At 38.7% G+C, this 17,898-nt stretch overlaps 1 protein-coding gene across 4 annotated transcripts in view; it reads right to left on the minus strand.

Moving 5' to 3' along the window:
• Positions 1 to 9,708: 9,708 nt before the first annotated feature.
• LOC145357047 (protein phosphatase 1 regulatory subunit 12B-like) overlaps positions 9,709 to 17,898 on the minus strand; it is a 235,361-nt gene continuing 227,171 nt past the window's right edge. For all 4 annotated transcript variants that reach the window (XM_080210108.1, XM_080210109.1, XM_080210107.1 and 1 more), the window contains one exon: positions 9,709 to 16,911. In XM_080210108.1, coding sequence (XP_080066234.1) covers positions 16,825 to 16,911 — 87 coding nt within the window. In that variant the 3' untranslated portion in view covers positions 9,709 to 16,824. The remainder of the gene's footprint in view (positions 16,912 to 17,898) is intronic.

Here is a 17,898-nt window from a genome sequence, read left to right on the forward strand (position 1 = left end):
CCAGCATTAACAAGGGGAGGGCAGAAGAGTCAATCTCAGTGGTGCTGGAAGTAAAATGTCAACTTAAAAATTTAAAGTTTACTTATTATTGTAATAAGTAGGCTTACATTATCACTCAATTAAAGTACCTTGGAAATCCCCCAGTCACACATTCAGGTACACTGAGGGAGAGTTTAACATGGCCAATATACCTAACTAGCATGTCTTTCAGACTATGGGGGGAAACCGGAGCACATGGGGGAAACCCACACCAACACAGAGAGAACATGCAGACTCCACAGAGACAGTGACCAAAGCCAGGAATCGAACCCAGGTCTCTGGCACTGTGAGACAGCATTGCTAATGACTGTGCCACCATGCTGCCCATTAATTCAAGTTGCCATGAAAAAGGTGCTTCTCTCAAACTGGGTTAGAAAGGAGAATGAATGTTAGGTAGAATTGAGGATGGAGACTGAGAAACTAAACAGCATGAATTGTAAGGGTTGGAGGAGGACGTTGTTTGGGAATTGGTGGGCAGATAAATGGGATATGCTGTCTCTGTGAATCAAAGTAGGGAGGGAATTGTTGGGCTTATCTGCTGTATGTATTTTTTGAGAAATGATGGTTTAGTTGATCAATTTAAAAATCAAATATGATATGTTGTTTCAAATTTATTTTAATGTAGAAATCCAACAATTTCAGTGAAAATGACCAAACTTTAAATAAATGCATCACTAATTCTATGCCTACAACATTTAAAGTCTTTTTCTTAAGCTTTTTTGCATTTACTGAATTGAACAACTTTGGGTTCAGTTTGCTTCTTTTAGAATAAGTCTTGTTTCTCACAGTAAGTGTTGCAATCAATGTTACATTTTGCACTGTGCGACAATTGCTACTGAAGGATGCAACAGAACACTATGTTTTAAGATGCATATTCCAAATTTACTGGTTACATTGCTTTACAAAGTAACCAGGACAGAAAGTCCAATAATTATACATATGTTACTTACCAAAGTCACCTTCAATTTACATAATTTATATCTCCTGCAGCTGCTTTGTCATTCATTGAACAATGACTGTTGTGTACCAGCCATTAGAGCCAAATGCCTACATAGTTGCATCACTGGTTATCCATCTGAACCAAAGTCCAAAAGTAGCAGAAAGGAACACTTGCACAGTCATGATTGTATTTGAAAGAAAGCTGACTACTGACAAGTACAAATATCATTAGAATAAAGATGTGGATGGGTAGATAGACACAATTAAACTTATGGTCAGTGACCCCAAAATCTGACTGCAAGATTACAGCTCCTCTTCAGTAATGAAACAACTTGAAATACCATTTCAAAAAAAATCTATCAGGACAATAGTTGAGTATTGTTAACACAATAACTGACCTTATCATCCACCATAAATGTAGAAACAACATTCTTCTCTGCCGTAAGGATACAGGAATGCAGAAGGGGTTAAAAAAAGAAAAAACTCCTAAAATCACTGAAGACAATATAGATTTACATCAAGGCCAGTAAAATAAAGCCCATAACTCATCCAAAATTCTGGTCCTCATATTTGAACTCACACTAAGTCCAGTTCATCCATAATCTCTGCTCACTGACTTACACTGGTTCATGAACCAGAAATGCCCATTTTAAAATTCTCACTGTTGCATTCAAATCTGGTAAGAAGACTCACAACACCAGGTTAAAGTCCAACCAGTTTATTTGATAGTAAACCCCTATCAAATAAACTGATTGGACTTTAACCTGTTGTGAGACTTCTTACTGTGTTTACCCCAGTCCAACACAGGCATCTCCACATCCGCATTCAAATCTCTCAGTGAAATCTCTCCTTAACACTGTGAACTCCTTCAGCTCAACTGCCAAGATCTCTGTGGTTCTTTCATTTCTGGCTGCGTGCATATTTCTGATTTTCAAAGTTCAACCATTAGTGACTGTGCCAGCTACCCAGGCCTTAAAAACTGGAATTCCCTCCCTAAATCTTTCTCATCTATCTCTCTTTCGTCCTACAGGCATTCCTTATACTCTTCTTTGACTACCAGTCCTAATTTCCATTTATGCCACATCACCATGGAATTAACATTTTCAGAAGTTTCAAAAGGACTTTCCCTTAGAACTTTGGAAAAACAACAGGTGACTTCTCAAGGAAATTCTATTCATGAATTAATGAGCCAGATGTTACAAGAGCTTGAATGGAAATAATTTTGAGACAGGAAAAGCAGCTGAACTTGCACGGAAAATCATGGATTTGGCAGCACTCCTGGATCAATATAATGCTTGTTATGGCAGTGAATACCCTCAACACATCTACAATCCTAGGTAGTTACCAGCTTCCATATACCCAACTAAGTTTCATGATAGCCTTTGCAGCACCAGCTGTCAGACAAAAATTCTCCCTGAACAGGTTCAGATATCCATACTTTGATAAACCCCTTGCACGAATACTTTTATTCAGTCTCATCTACAAATCCAGGATAAGGCAATCATTTATGTCACACATCTGACCTGTATACTCACAGATCAGTAAAGATAAAGACACTTATCCACTCCCTGCGCTGAAACCTCTATATCTCAAATGATACAATAACCTTCAATTACTGAGGTGGAAGCCTACAATCAAATCAAATCTGAAATTTAGTGAACTCGTTCATCATAAAGGACTCATGCAACGACATCTTTGTAAGAGAATTTTGATGGAGAACTAATAATCTTAGAGTTACCTTGATCTTTTATGGCTGGCAACATTGATGCATCTTTCAAATTGGAGCTGCTTGAAGCTACATCATATAAGTATACAGAGTCCTTGGGATTCCTCCACAGCTTGAACAGTGATATGCTGAGTTAGCAAGTTTCAAATGAAGCAGGAGATGAGTTAAAGACAAACCAGCAAACCAAGGTTAAGGGAGATAAATCATCCTCTATGGACCACAAGAAGAACTATAGAGCTCCTTTACCACCTGCAATAAACTTATGTCAAAGTTCAAATTACCTGGTCAAGTTGCTGGTGGGACTGCGCTGCAGCAATTCATTATTTTGATAGAAACATGGTCTTCCATCTTTTTGTCATGAAACAAGTTGCTTCATTTTCATTACAGCAATCTGGAAAGACACTGTTCTTGTTCATTGGCAATTGGAATTTTCTTTTCCTTCTACTTTTTCTTGTGTTTGTGAAATATGATTAACTGGAAGAACTGAGCAAGTTTCCACTCAAAGTAAATGGCAAATGCGTGCTCGTGGGGGCGATTTTCCGACCTTGCCAAACTAATGCAGATCCCGGAAAAAAGTGTACAGGCCTAGAAATTGGTTTCATGCCAGGCGCCAAACAATTTGCAATCGTCCTGGTCCCTTTTTACTGACTCAAACTGGGTCATGCACAGAAAGGGCACACCGCCAATTAGCATATTTAAAGTAGCATTTAAATATGCATAGCACATTCAATACCAGATTCTTCCAGCTCCCCAGACCTTCCAGGCTTCAGTTGCAGCGCAAGACCAATGTGAATCACTACTGGTCTCCGCAGGTGTGATGGCCACACCAGGAGGCTCAGAGGTCATTGAAGCGCCTTCCCTGCCTCCCCTTCCCCCACACCAACCAGGGACATAGCTGCACACTGCCCACGTGACAAACTGGCAGTGTCCATCAGGCACACTAGCACTACTCTTGACACACAGACATTGTCAGTTGGGCACTGCCAGTGTGCCAGGCCAATGCCAGAAGAGTACTGTTGTGAAGAGATGTAGCATGGGGGGGCATGTCAGGGATCATGAATGCCCCGACGCCAGCAATCTGTGTCCGGGGGGGGTGGGTGTGTGTGCACATGAGAAAGTGTGGTGGTGAGGAAACATGCCACTGATGGGGGGCGGGGGGGGGGGGGAGGGGGGTGTTTGGGGTTCCTGATGTCTGTGGGAGGAGACAGGGGATCTCCCAGTGCATCGTGAAATTGATCCTGTGCTGCACCCAAAGCCTGGAAAGTCTAGGGAGCTTCTTGCGTAGAACAAGCTGTGCATATTTAAATGCTACTTCAAAAATGTTAATTGTCCCTGACTGGGCACTGTCCGGCTTGAGGTAGTAAAAAGGGACTGGGATGATTTGGGGTTGGGCACAAAACCAATTTCTAGGACTGTATGCTATTTTCCAAACATATGCTTCAAAACGGCACCTGACAGCTGTGCAGTCAGTAGGTTCTTTACCCAGAGGGTGGTGAGGGATTGGAATGCCCTGCCTGCTGCAGTTGTAAATGCGCCTAGTTTGGGGGTGTTTAAGAGATCCGTGGATAGGTTTATGGACGAAAAGGGATTGGTTTAGGTTAGTGGGTCATTGTTTTTTAACTGGTCGGCGCAACATCATGGGCCAAAGGGCCTGTTCTGCGCTGTAATGTTCTATATTCAGTCAAGCTCATCAGCACGTTTAGCCATCCCCCCTGAATTGGAGGACAACTCACTACTCTCCCAAAAAATGACTAAGTGTGGGATGATTGAGGTCCAATCTGCCCCAGATCATGCTGGCTCTCTCAGTGTAATGACACTTAAGACTTTTCTGGACAAATCACAGCCTACACCTCTCACTGGAGAACATGGGGGAATGGACCCATGACAGGCTTTGAGCCTTTGTATTATCAGTAATTTAAAAAAAATACAGAAATCGACTTTGGTTTTGAACAATGTTCCTTTCTCTAGAGAGGACAAAACAACCAATAATAAGATTTTGGTATGAGCTGCCACTTAAACATGGCTCTCAATCTTCTGTTCAGGTTTGGACCCTCCACTTCAATCCTGATCAGTCAAAAAAAACATGCAGCTTCTCTGACTTTTCAGGGCACCATTTTATGAAAGATCCTGCAGAACACAGTCAATGCAGGAAGGTTTGGAGGGAGCATTGGAAAAAATCCATACAGAAGCCATTATCCCCTTTTTACAAAACCAGTGACTATTATAAAGAGTTTCAAATATCTCAAAGCTTCTTTGAAAAACTACAGAAAAGGTAAGGGAATTGACTAGGTGAGGTTGGTTGAGATAAGAGAATGAGGTGGGTAAATGGGTAGGGTGCAAATTTGGTGGCTAGTTTGAATGGGTTTGGGGGGTGTCAAAGGGGATTCAGTGTAGGCTTGGGGTGGGGGGGGGAGCGGTGGGTGGGGGTTCTGTAGTTACCCAGTGTAAGACAGGGCTTTAATCCGTTTAGCATTTCCTGAGAGACTATTCAAGTTGGAACTACCTAAAGTCTCCAACTCTAACTGAGAGTGGAAATTCCCAGGGGATTTGCCCATCAAAAGTTCAAACTTTTCAAGTCCCATGGAGTTAGTGTGTTGGGATGTTAGAAAGGTCCTACGGTCTGGATACCGGAAGATCTGGGTCCTGATATTACGATTTTGTCAGCTATGAATTATAAATCATAACTTGTAATAAATGTAGGCTGTTAGTTTCAATTGGAAATGTCAGGAGCTTGTCCAAAGGGAATGTATGGCAATTCATGTAGTGGAAACAAAACTTGAAGGTTGTTGGGAACAAACAATAAGAGTGCAGATTCAAAAATTCACTTAATAAATAATAGGGGAAATAAACCAAGAAACAAACTAATTTAACCATATCAAGTTTTACTTATAACAGCAGACTATTTCATATTGCCAGGAATTAATCGGGGATGACTTCAACATGCAGATGCTATCAAAGTGCAAGCAAGAGTACAAAGTGTATCCTATAATGTTAGAATATGTGCAGAAAAGTAAACATCTCCCCAATTTCTACGTGATCCTTAATACTTGCTTTTCTATGAACTTACGAACAATTTAGAATATTGCTGAGAGAAAAAAAAGTTATGTTTCAGTACATTTAGCTTAGAAGGGAAAATCTCATTTTACAATAATATTCCCTATATAAGTTAGTTAATCTGATACTGTGTTCCTGTATCTCTGGGGGTCCACGGAGGGTTTCCAGAGGTCTGAAAAATAAGGACTCTTAAAGGAGAGAGGGAGAACATGGTGGTGGTGGGGGGGGGGGGGGGGGGCGGCGGTGCGGGGAGCGGTGGGGGCAGGGGTGGAGAGAAGAAAGGAAATGAAAAAGCAAGTAGTACCTTTTTTATAAATCAACATTAGTTAATATTAGTTCCACAAAACTAATTGACTGATTGTCCACTCCTGTAATCTCAGCCTTAGATGAAGGGTGTTTTGGCCACCAGAGTTTTAAACTGAATGGAACAGGAGTTCCCTGCATCCTGGTCAACATTCCTCTTTCAACAATAATTGCAAAAAAAACTTCAAATACATTTAATTTGGAGCATGTGGGGCCCTGATAGGTAAAATTGTGACAGCCATTCTGTGTCTATGTAGCATTCACTGAACTATAATTTCTTGTATGTGGCCTGTAAGTTTATTTGGTGTCACAAGTAGGCTTACACTGATACTGCAATGAAGGTACTGTGAAAATCCCCTAGTTGCCACACTCCAATGCCTGTTCAGGTACACTGGGGAGAATTCAGCATAGTCAATGCACTTAACCAGCATGTCTTTCCTACAGCGGGAGGAAACTGGCGCACCTGGAGGAAACCCACGCAGACATGGGGAGAACACGCAATCTCCACGCAGACTGTGATCCAAGCCAGGAATGGAACCCATATCTCTAGCGCTGTGAGGAAGCAATGCTAACCACTATGCCCTAACACCACCAAAGAGGTTGTCTGGGATTTGAAGCCGGGACGCCTCGCACACTTTTGATCCGAGACAGTCAATGTGAGAAGCATACCACTAGACCAACGAGCCAGCATTTGAGAAATATGATTAGCACTAAACTAACCTCAGTCTCTAACTGCAAATGTATTTTAATCCCAAAGGTGATCTAACCATCAATATTACACTTTTCTTCCTGATTTAACACTCTAATTATCAAAAGAGGTGGTACCTATATTTATCTCATTCTGCACTAACAAAACACTGAGTAAATGGCAGGGTTTGCCGTATTACAATTCTTCATATCCTTTTAAGTAGGACTCAGCTAACTGTAAAAAAGATGATAAGCAACTTTCTCTTCCACTGAGCTGGCTCACATTCATGGTTAGTGTTGGAAATCTACAGAATCCCTACAGTGCAGGGAGGAGGCCAGTTTGCCCATCAAGTCTGCACCAATTCTCTGAAAGAGCAGCTTACCTAGGCTCACCCCATTCCTGCAACCCCGTAAAAGACTCAGTTAAAAATGTGACATATTGTTTTAGAATGAAGAAATGTACAGCACAGGAACAGGCACTTCGGCCCTCCAAGCCATGCCAATCATGATGCCCTAACAAAACTAAAAAAAACTCTGTCCTTACTTGGACTGTATCCCTCTATTCCTTCTCTATTCATGTACTCATCCAGATGTCTGTTAAATGCTGCTAATGTGCCTACTTACACCTCCTCTGGCAGCACATTCCAGGCACTCACCACAGTGCGTGAAATCTTCCCTTGCCCACCTCAAACTTTCTCCCTCTCACCTTGAACCTGTACTCCCCCTGTAATTGATCCTTCCATCCTCTGAAAAAGCCTCTGACTAGCCACTGTGTCTATGCCTCTCATAATTTTGTGGACCTCTATCTGGTTTCCCCTCTGCCCCTGTTTTTCCAGTGAAAACAATCTAGCTTATTCAACCTCTCTTCATAGCCAATGCCTTAATGAAAAGTAACCTGCAGAAGGAACTCCTTGAAGAAAGTTTTAACTTTAAGCACTGAGTTTGTAATATGTGAACCAATGCAACTCTAGGTTTTATAGTTAAAAGCAAACCCAGAATCAAAATTTCAATACAGTACATACCACCAAGTTAATATCCCAATTTATGTAGCGTTTCAATAAATTTTTTTGCTGGATATATGATCATTACTCTTTTGGAGGACTTTTCTAAGTTTACAGCACAAATTCAGTGCAGAGTGCCTGTGCCAGCTCTTTGTCTAAGCAATACAAAACTCCACTTGACCACCCCTCATTGCTGTGCGTTGCCCTGTGCTTCAATTATTCAACCAATACAGAATAAACTGTATTAATAAATTAATTTTTGCTGCCTTCTTCTGAGATATTTTCCTAAAACTACATGAACAAAGCAAAAATAGGCCAGCTCTGAGAGCAAGATCTGCTCACAGCACAACAAACTGCACACCAAGGACAAAACATCAAGGACAAATACAAAGGCAACATCAATCCACAACTGATATTCCCACACTACAGCTATTTTGAACCACTGCACTAAGCTCAGAATGTCCCAACTAAATGCTAATTCCTAGAATTAGACAAAACATGCCATATACTACCCAGTGAGGTCAAAACCAATTTAACTGGCATTAGTTATACTCCATTCCAGTCTTGAGACAAGAGGTTTTATTATTTATTCTAAGTATTTAAAATATTATTTATAAGAATTTGGGAAGTCCATTTGCACTTTATTTTAAAGTAAATTCTAGAATGGTCAAGGGCAAGTTCTTGTGTAATCTGACATAATTTTCTTACCTCACGAAAAAAAAATCTTTTTAAAAAGAATTATACCATAAAGCCCTTAACATTTAATCGGTTTTTCTTGATAAAGTTTGGGAGAATTGTTCATCATTTCCCATTGGATACAAAAAGAAAAAAAATCCTTGGAGTTTCACCTTCCTGTAAATGTCTAAAAATAGTTAGAACATAGATTTAGAAGCACCAATGAGAAAGCTTTGTTTTCAAACTAAAAGTTCATTTCCAAAGCCAAAAAACGTTACATGAAATTTGTTCCCAGGAATGGCAGCAATTTTTTTAATGCAATTAGTGTGGCAGCAACAAATTAATTTTCATTCCATCGACTTTAATCAGCTTTGTACTTAACAATATATTCTATGAAACAGCCATTGGGTGAACTCCAATTTAAAATTCAGTTATCTAAAGGCACAGCAGCCTCATTGCTGAATTAATGAATTAAGCAAAACATTTCTAAGGTACAATACGGCACTAAAAATGGTTTTCTCATAACCAGCAAATGAAAAAAAACACACCAGAAACATCTCATGCTCTGAAAATTTCCATTGAATTAAAATGGAACTAGTACAAGGCATATAATAAAAACCTATTTAAATAAAGACTATTACAGCAAAAAGATTACAATAGAAACTTTGTTTTATCAAATCAGAATCTTATTTTAAGTTTAGACTGCCCATGTGACAGAAACTATAGTTCACCAAGACAGAGTCAAGTTATTGTGGTGGCAAGAAATTGCATCAAGATTCTGCATTTGAGTTCATGCAGTGCACAATGATTCAATCGTTTAAAAACAAAACTAGCTAACTGCTAGATTTGATCTCCAGTCTTTGCTAAGTTAGCAGATAGAGCAAGGCTTTAAAAGAACTTGGCATTTCACTGGTCAAACCATTGATTGAGGCTCATGCATCAATTGCTACTTCAGTGAGGTACCAAAAGACCTTAGTTCCGTTTTCCAATTTACACCTGCACTTTCAGCAGAGGAGATAAAAACTGTAAGAGATTAAAAAATCCCAGTGGCAGCAAAATAACAAATCATTAAATTGATATGATGCATTCAAACACTGAAGATGAATCACATTCCTTCTTGTATAAGAAATCTTTAATTTGAAGGGAAAAAAACTCAATGGTATGCTTTTGAAGATTGTTGAAGTTTATTTGTTAATCCCAGATTAAATAGTTAACCTGGGTAAAACGAAGCACCTCATACTAAATAACACATTCAAATTGTATAAAATTCAAGATTCACAGAAATACTTGAAATTCATTTATTTATATTTGACAAAATACATTTTTCTGACATTTTACTGAAGCCAGTTTCATGCAGATACAAGACATGAACAACTCCGTTAAGCAGGTGAGATCTTAAAGTACAAACCAATAAATAGACTTCATAAAATCTGAACAGCTGATATAAATTCTGCACAGAATTATTACTTTAAAATATTCGTAGATCAACCACACTTGGTAGTCTGCAGTGCACCAATAGCTAACTATGAGTTCCAAGTTTTTTTCACCACATATATTGAAAGGATGTTAAAATGCCAATGAAAATTAACTTTGGACTCAGCGACTGGTTTGCAATATTGACAAAAATGGATACAAGTGCATTGGCCAATCGTTCAAAAGTTCATTCGATATTTGCAAGTAATGATAAAACTAGACAATTGTTCTGCACTTTATACAAATTTGCAATTAACGTTCATAGATTTGCTGATATAAACAGCAGAAATATCAGACTAAATTCTCCCACTCCATGAAGCCAGGATTGGTTGTATGGTGATGGATTTGTTCTAGGTTGTGCAATTGACCTAAAGTGAACCTCCAGCTACTGGAGTAACAGTGCATTTACTAGGCTTCCAATGAGGGGAATTTAAGTATGGCTTTCCTTCTTCTTTGAAATGTTGTTTGACCATCTTATATGTTGTCAGCAATTGATTAAAATATTCAGCATTTTAAGATTTTGTTTTCAAATCTCCTCTCCAACTCAGTATTGATCAAACCATTAACTGACCAAAATTAATCAGCTATAGTGCAAAATTTAGTTCAGCACGCATAATTAAAAAGTGAGGGCTGAAATAATGTCTCATGGACAGAAAAATTCCTTCTAGATCACTAAAATAGTTGTCTAAAATAAAATTGAAATAGCACATCCATTCTGTTGAAGCAAAAATCTAAATAACTTGCACCATTTATCAACCCTGGCTATGGTACAGGCTTACTTTAAATCAATTAAATCCATTATAGTACCATCACAAATCTCCCTGTAGTTTTCCTAGCATTCTAAACATTTGATGCTATTAAGGACCAGGCCCACTTCATAGAAGTCAGCACTGACCACAATCCAACCCAGGCCCTAGCCCCACAACCCCATGCATTTACCCTTGCTAGTCCCCCGACACTGAGGGGCAATTTAGTATGGCCAATCCACCTAACTTCTGAAGGAATTGAACTAGAAAAATATATTCTGACGGCAGCCACACAAGTGTTACCATCATTCACAGTTAAGGTTAAATTTGAATTCTCCCTGTAACAAAACTCTTCACAAATTCTTTAAAACTGAACTGCACTTCTTACAGCTTTAATATGCTTGCCAAGAAAGAAACAAAATGGCAGTTTATCCATTCATAGAGCCCTACAGTGCCGAAACAGGCCCTTCGGCCCATCGAGTCTGCACCAATCACAATCCCACCCAGGGTCTACCCCCACATAATTTACCCACTAATCCCTCTAACCTAAACATCTCAGGACACTAAGGGGCAATTTTAGCATGGCCAATTAACCTAACCCGCACATCTTTAGACTGTGGGAGGAAACCGAAGCACCCGGAGGAAACCCACGCAGACACGAAGAGAACATGCAAACTCCACATAGACAGTGACTCAAGCCAGGAATCAAACCCAGGTCCCTGGAGCTGTGAAACAGCAGTGCTAGCCACTGTGCTACCATGCCACCCATATCTAGCAATAGATTTGTGAGCAAAATCCAATCAAGGAACTAACACATCAGTTTAAACTTTGTACAGCAGTTGAGTCTTAAAGTCAGCATTTTAATAGCTAAGGATTAGAGGTCATCACTTATGACATGCCACGACAATGGCAGCGTAAATGAAAGTAGTATGAAGTTCCGATTACTCACTTGTTTATATTGCAACTAGTCCAGAAATAATGGCTGTCATTGGGAATGGAGTGGATTGTACAATTCAATTGTACTTCAACTGTTAACTCTATTCCACAGCAGTTTAGACTAGTTTTACTCCAGTGCACATCAGATACAGATCAACAGTTCTACAGTTCCTGTAGGAGTTGGGTACAGTAGATAAGTTTAACTGGGGAACTTCAATTAAATAAACATGGAATAGAAAGATAGCTTCATGACCATCATTATGGAAGCATTAAAAACCTAACTGGTTCACTAATGTCTCTTCATGGAAGAAAATACGCTGGCCGTACCCAGTCTGGCTTACATGTGACTCTAGACCTACAGCCACATGGTTGACTTTTTAATTGCTCACTTAAATCGCTAAATAAACCACTCAGGAAAGCAGCTTACGACAACATTTTTAAGGACAATTAGGGCTGGACAATAATTACTGGCAACAGTGATGCTGACATCCCATGAATGAATATTAGGAATAATCTGAACTGTGCATCACCCAAAACACTTTATTAATTGGGATAAGGTGTCTGATATGGTTTTAAAATAAGGGTTTTGCACTCCCAATGTACTCTCAAACCCTTTTGTTATTAGTCTCAAACAGGCACAATGTTGATCAATATGATGCTGGATCAATCTGAATGTTTAGACACCAGTAGCTCCAAACCATCCCCCCAACAGAGTGAAATCCACAAACATTTGGGATGGGAAATACAACTTAAAATTACTGAAAAGAAGTGGTATATTTTAGATGCTTCTATTCTTGCATATACTCTTGCGAATTAAGCTGGTCATCTGCAACATCGCCAACTCCAGAGACATTTATATAGACTTTCGGCTATCAGCTGCTAGGGGTCAATAAAACTTTATTTATTCCCCAATTTAACCACGTGGAACAGTATGTATGAATAGGCATACACATACGCAAAATAAATGCTTCCTTTTTTATGAAAGATAAAAAAAGGTCCCTCATGGCAGGCTGGTGCAAAAGGTTAAATCTCATGGGATCAAAGGTGAACTAGCTAAATGGCTACAGAACTGGCTTGGCCATAGAAGACAGAAGGTAGTTGTGGATGGGTCTTTTTCTGATTGGAGGTCTTCGACTAGGGGTGTTCCGCAGGACTCTGTACTAAGACCTCTGCTGTTTGTGATATATATATATAAATGATTTGGAAGAAGATGTAGCTGGTCTGATTAGTAAGTTTGCCAATGAAACAAAGATTGCTGGAGTTGCGGATAGTGATGAACATTGTCAGAGAATGATTAGCATGATATAGATAGACTGGAAAATTGGGCGGAGAAATGGCAGATGGAATTTAATCCAGACAAATGTGAAGTGATGCATTTTGGTAGATCTAATGCAGGGGGGAGCTATACAATAAAATGGCAGAACCATCAGGAGTATAGACTGGGTGTGCAAGTCCACAGATCCTTAAAGGTGGCAGCACAGGTGGAAAAGGTGATGAAGAAAGCGTATGGCATGCTTGCCTTTATTGGACAGGGCATAGAGTATAGAAGTTGGCATGTGACGTTGCAGTTATATAGAACATTGGTTAGGCCACATCTGGAATACTGCGTCCAGTTCTGGTCGCCACACTACCGGAAGGACTTGTGGCATTGGAGAGAGTGCATAAAAGGTTTACCAGGACGTTGCCTGGTATGGAAGATATTAGCCATGAGGTGAGAGTGAGTAAACTAAGGTTGTTCTCCCTGGAAAGACGTAGGTTGAGGGGCGACCTAATAGAAGTTTATAAAATTATGAAGGGCATAGATAGCATGAACAGTTGGAAGCTTTTTCCCAGGTCAGAAATGGCAAACACAAGGGGTTGCAAGTTCAAGATAAGTGGGGGGGGGGGCAAGGTTCAATACGGATTTGCAGAGGACGTATTTTACATGGAGGATGGCAGGGGGGCGGGTGGCGGCTGGAATGCACTATCAAGCAAGGTGGTTGAGGCAGACACGCTAGGATCATTTAAAACTTGTTTAGATAGCCACGTGAACAGACTGGGAATAAAGGGATACAAACAGATGGTTTAGTTAGGAACACTTGATCGGTGCAGGCTTGGAGGGCCAAAGGGCCTGTTCCTGTGCTGTATTGTTCTTTGAAAAGCTGTGTACAAAGCAATAGATTTGAATGTGTGTGTGTATGGTTTGCAATAAAATAAAACTAGAAATGCTAAATTGTTTAGTTCCACACAATTCAGGCAACTCAACCTTTCTAGAATCATCAACCTAAATTATAACAGAGGAAGTGATTCTTCAGTCCAATATTGAGTGATCATTGAGTTATCAATGTCGCTTTGAAATGAAATGTTCAACTTCAGCCTCTTTGCTTTGTATATTTTTACTAAAAATACTGCCTCAATTCTTTAAAATCATTATTTTTAATTTAACATTTAATGAGGACCATCTTTAGTTTCCTTTCACATTGCTTTGGAGAGAAGCTATCTAAAGGTTGAATACTTCAAGGAGGGAATTATTCAAATTGCTTTAGTTCATCCACAAATGAGTTACAAGTCATCAGTGATGACCTTGAAACAGGCTGCAGTACACAAACAGCAACAGGAAAAGGCAGATGAGAAAATAAAAGGAGGTCTTTTGTAAGGAAACATTTTGAATTCTACATTTTCTTTTTTCTAATTATTTCAGCTTAATCTCACTGCTAAATAGGCCTTGGAAGTTGTTCAATTCCAGTTTTACTTACTAATTGAATCTGAATCCTTCAGTCAGCTAGCCACATTCCAACCCACCCACGATCAACCTCCTCCTCTCCAGAAAATCCACAACTCAAGTTAAGATGTTGGCGTCTACACACTCAAGTTACCAGTCTGACTGCATGCACTTTATCTTCACTTTAATTCAAATTGCATCACCCAATAATGATACTTGTTAGCAGAAAGTGAAATTGTGAATTGTACATAATGTTTCTTGTAAAGGATAAAGAAAATTTTATTATTGGTTAATATACATGTGATTTATTGTTAAACGCCCAATATCGCCATTTCACAACAGCATTAATCTTGACCAGAAAATGTATTATAAGGGAGTTAAATTCATTGCTGATCCACTAGGTACTACAATCAATTCTTTTAAAGTACACTGAACTGGACCAACACAAGTTTCAGTACATTCTTAAAGTCCAAAGTTTATTTTTCTTTAGACAATCTGATGGCATTTCCAATGAGTCATTAACATATTGAAAGAATGACCTTGTACCTGGAAAAATAAACCCTTCATAACATACAAGCTACATCTTATGTAAAGTAGTTCTTCCAATGTTGGAACCAATAGCGCCACAAGAATTTAATACACTTATGTATTCAGAGCAATAAGACTCACATTTAATAGAATAAATTGCAAAGGTGACAATGTGTTTAGTCCTTTTCATTTACATACAATTGCTATACAACATAATTTCAAACCTGAAATCAGTGGTCTACTTAACCATAAAATACAGATGTGTTTACACGTTTTAAATAATGTGTACATTTCCTAACGTGACAGAAATGTTCAAATTATAACAGTAAATTATATCAAATAACATGTTCATAACTTTTAAAAGGCCAATAGTTGCATAATGTAAATTCTCAGCAGTCTGAACCCTCCTGTGGAGATTTCATATGTACATAATCTTCACACTGCATAACAGGCTTAATAGTTCAGTCCCTTTGTATTCTATCCAGTAGCAGTACTACTGCAAGTTTCATTTTGCACAGGATTTTTAAAATGAAAACCAGCCAATGCATTTTCAGTAAACTGTAGGCTTGATTAGGGTAAACAAAAAAAAGCGCAAAACTGATGGTCTTTTCAGCCCAATGAGTATATACACACACACATATATATAATATATATACACACACACACATATAAATATAATATATATGCACACACATTATACAAATATATATATGTATATATATTTATATATATATATATATATTTTACACATTTCAATTTCAGTACCATATTTTATTGCCTATAGTAGACATTTTAGCCATGGAATGCACTATACAAATTACTACACTAGTTTCTGAATTCCATTAGTTTAAGGACTATACAATGGGTCTTTGGATGGATCTCTTCCCTGAACTCTATTATGTTTATAAGGAGTGCTTTCTACAGAAAAGTACCTTTTCATTTTAAATTCCTGTAGCAGTGGTATATAGAGATACAGTATATTATTCATCATGCAGTAAAAATCTCAAGAAAGAAAAGATGTCTGAGCCTACATTAAAGTTATAATGCCCCTTATCAGTGTACAACAGCAAACAAAAATAGAAGTGTAACTTAAAAAACTAGCTTTGAAATAGGAGGTGAAGCATAAAAAAGTGTCTCAACAACAAATGAAAAATCAGCAATTTTCCATTAAAATCCATCTTTGAATCAGCCTTGATAAACTACCTTAATTTGAACCAACTTTTTCTCTGACCTTACTGGATAAATGTATAAACTCAAGAGTAGTGAACAATGATATTAAACTTCACACAATCACAGAGACATAACCAAAAGCTTCTGATCTTATTAAAGCTTTCACTACAAATCAAATTTAAAAGAAAATACATCGCTGATAATGAAGGCAACAGAAATTGAAAGAAAGGCAGTGAATTGAATAAAATCACATTCAAATAATAAAACGACATATTGCACATATGATTAATACTTTCTGTACCATACAGTCTAGCTGATGGTTTTTATTTAAAAAAGAAATAAGCCATGTTCTGCAGTGATTTTAATTACTGTGCAAAGAAGTGAATACTGCATTATGAAAGATCCTTCCCAAAGCACAGTCAACAAACTGAGGTGCACTGTTAACATGATGCAGTTGTGGTAATGGAAGGTATTTCTTAAAGCCATTTCTGAAACACTGCAAGTTGTAGGTCAATTGTGAGAAGCTGCAAGCGCACCTCAACAAATAGACACGTGTAAATTTTTTAAAAATTCAGCATTTCCCCCCCCAACATTTCTCTCAATCAAGGCTTTAAGTGCATGAATTTGAGTGCATGAATTAAAAACCTTATAGTTACTGAATAGGATCATAACCTGAAAAATCTTTATATGTCAAATGCAGGGAGAAAGCCATGAACAGACAAGATCCAAGTATAAGCTCCTCTCATTGCCAAGGAGACTATGGTTTAGTGTGGTGGCTTTCACAAGAGCAAGCAGGTTCTTTTAGCTGATTTTATTCCCTTTGTCCCTCGCTTTGAAAGACTATCTTCACTTTGACAATTTACTAATAACTCTGATCAGTGCTCCATTCTCATCTTTCAGCCTTTGGTTGTCTGATTTCAGCTCTGTTAAAACCTGCAAGGAAAAAGAAATAGTTTCACAGTGTTCTCAAAGTTTGCATTTATACTGTGCTCATTGAATTCCTGCTATTCACCCTCCACCTTCTACAAATAACAGAACAATTAAAAAAACACATCCTCAACTACCTCAAAGCAGGTGAACAAATTGCAAGTACTTCTATTTCACACTAGCGATGGAAAGGGATAGGTATATATCCCAGGGCAAGAGTTATAGTGGGGGAAAGGAAATTATTATGCGATTAGGTGAGATTTAGGATGCATAGGACGTGGAAGGAAACTGCAGGGGATGGGCACAATTGAAATGAGGAGCTTGTTCAAGGAACAGCTACTGTGTGTCCTTGTTAAGTATGTACCTGTCAAGCAGGGTAGACGTGGTCGAACTAGGGAACTGTAATTTACTAAAGAAGTTGAATCTCTTGTGAAGAGGAAAGAGGAGACTTATGTCAAGGAGATGTGAAGGCTCATTTAGGGCGCTTGAGAGTTTACAAGTCAGTCATGAAGGACCTAAGGAGCTAGCTAAGAAGAGGCAGAAGGGAACATGAGAAGTCTTTGGCAGGTAGGATCAAGGAAAACCCTAAAGCTTTCTATAGGTATGTCAGGAATAAAAGAATGACTAGGATTAGGGCCAGTCAAGGACAGTAGTGGGAAATTGTGCGTGGAAACCAAAGAGATAGGACAGGCGCTAAATGAATAAAGGAAAGGCTGAGGGACTTGAAGCTAGTTTTCGTTAGAGAGAAGAAGGTGACTTAATAGAGGCATATAAGATGATCAGAGGATTAGATAGGGTGGACAGTTGAGAGCCTTTTTCTTTGGATGGAGATGGCTAGCACGAGGGGACATAGCTTTAAATTGAGGGGTGATAGATACAGGACAGATGTCAGAGATAGGTTCTTTACTCAGATACTCAGAGAATAGTAAGGGTGTGGAATGCCCTGCCTGCAACAGTAATAGACTCACCAACATTAAGGGCATTTAAATGGTC

This window comes from Carcharhinus amblyrhynchos, chromosome 22, assembly GCF_965287045.1.
Source record: "Carcharhinus amblyrhynchos chromosome 22, sCarAmb.v2.hapA, whole genome shotgun sequence".
In the NCBI taxonomy this organism is placed as follows: domain Eukaryota; kingdom Metazoa; phylum Chordata; class Chondrichthyes; order Carcharhiniformes; family Carcharhinidae; genus Carcharhinus; species Carcharhinus amblyrhynchos.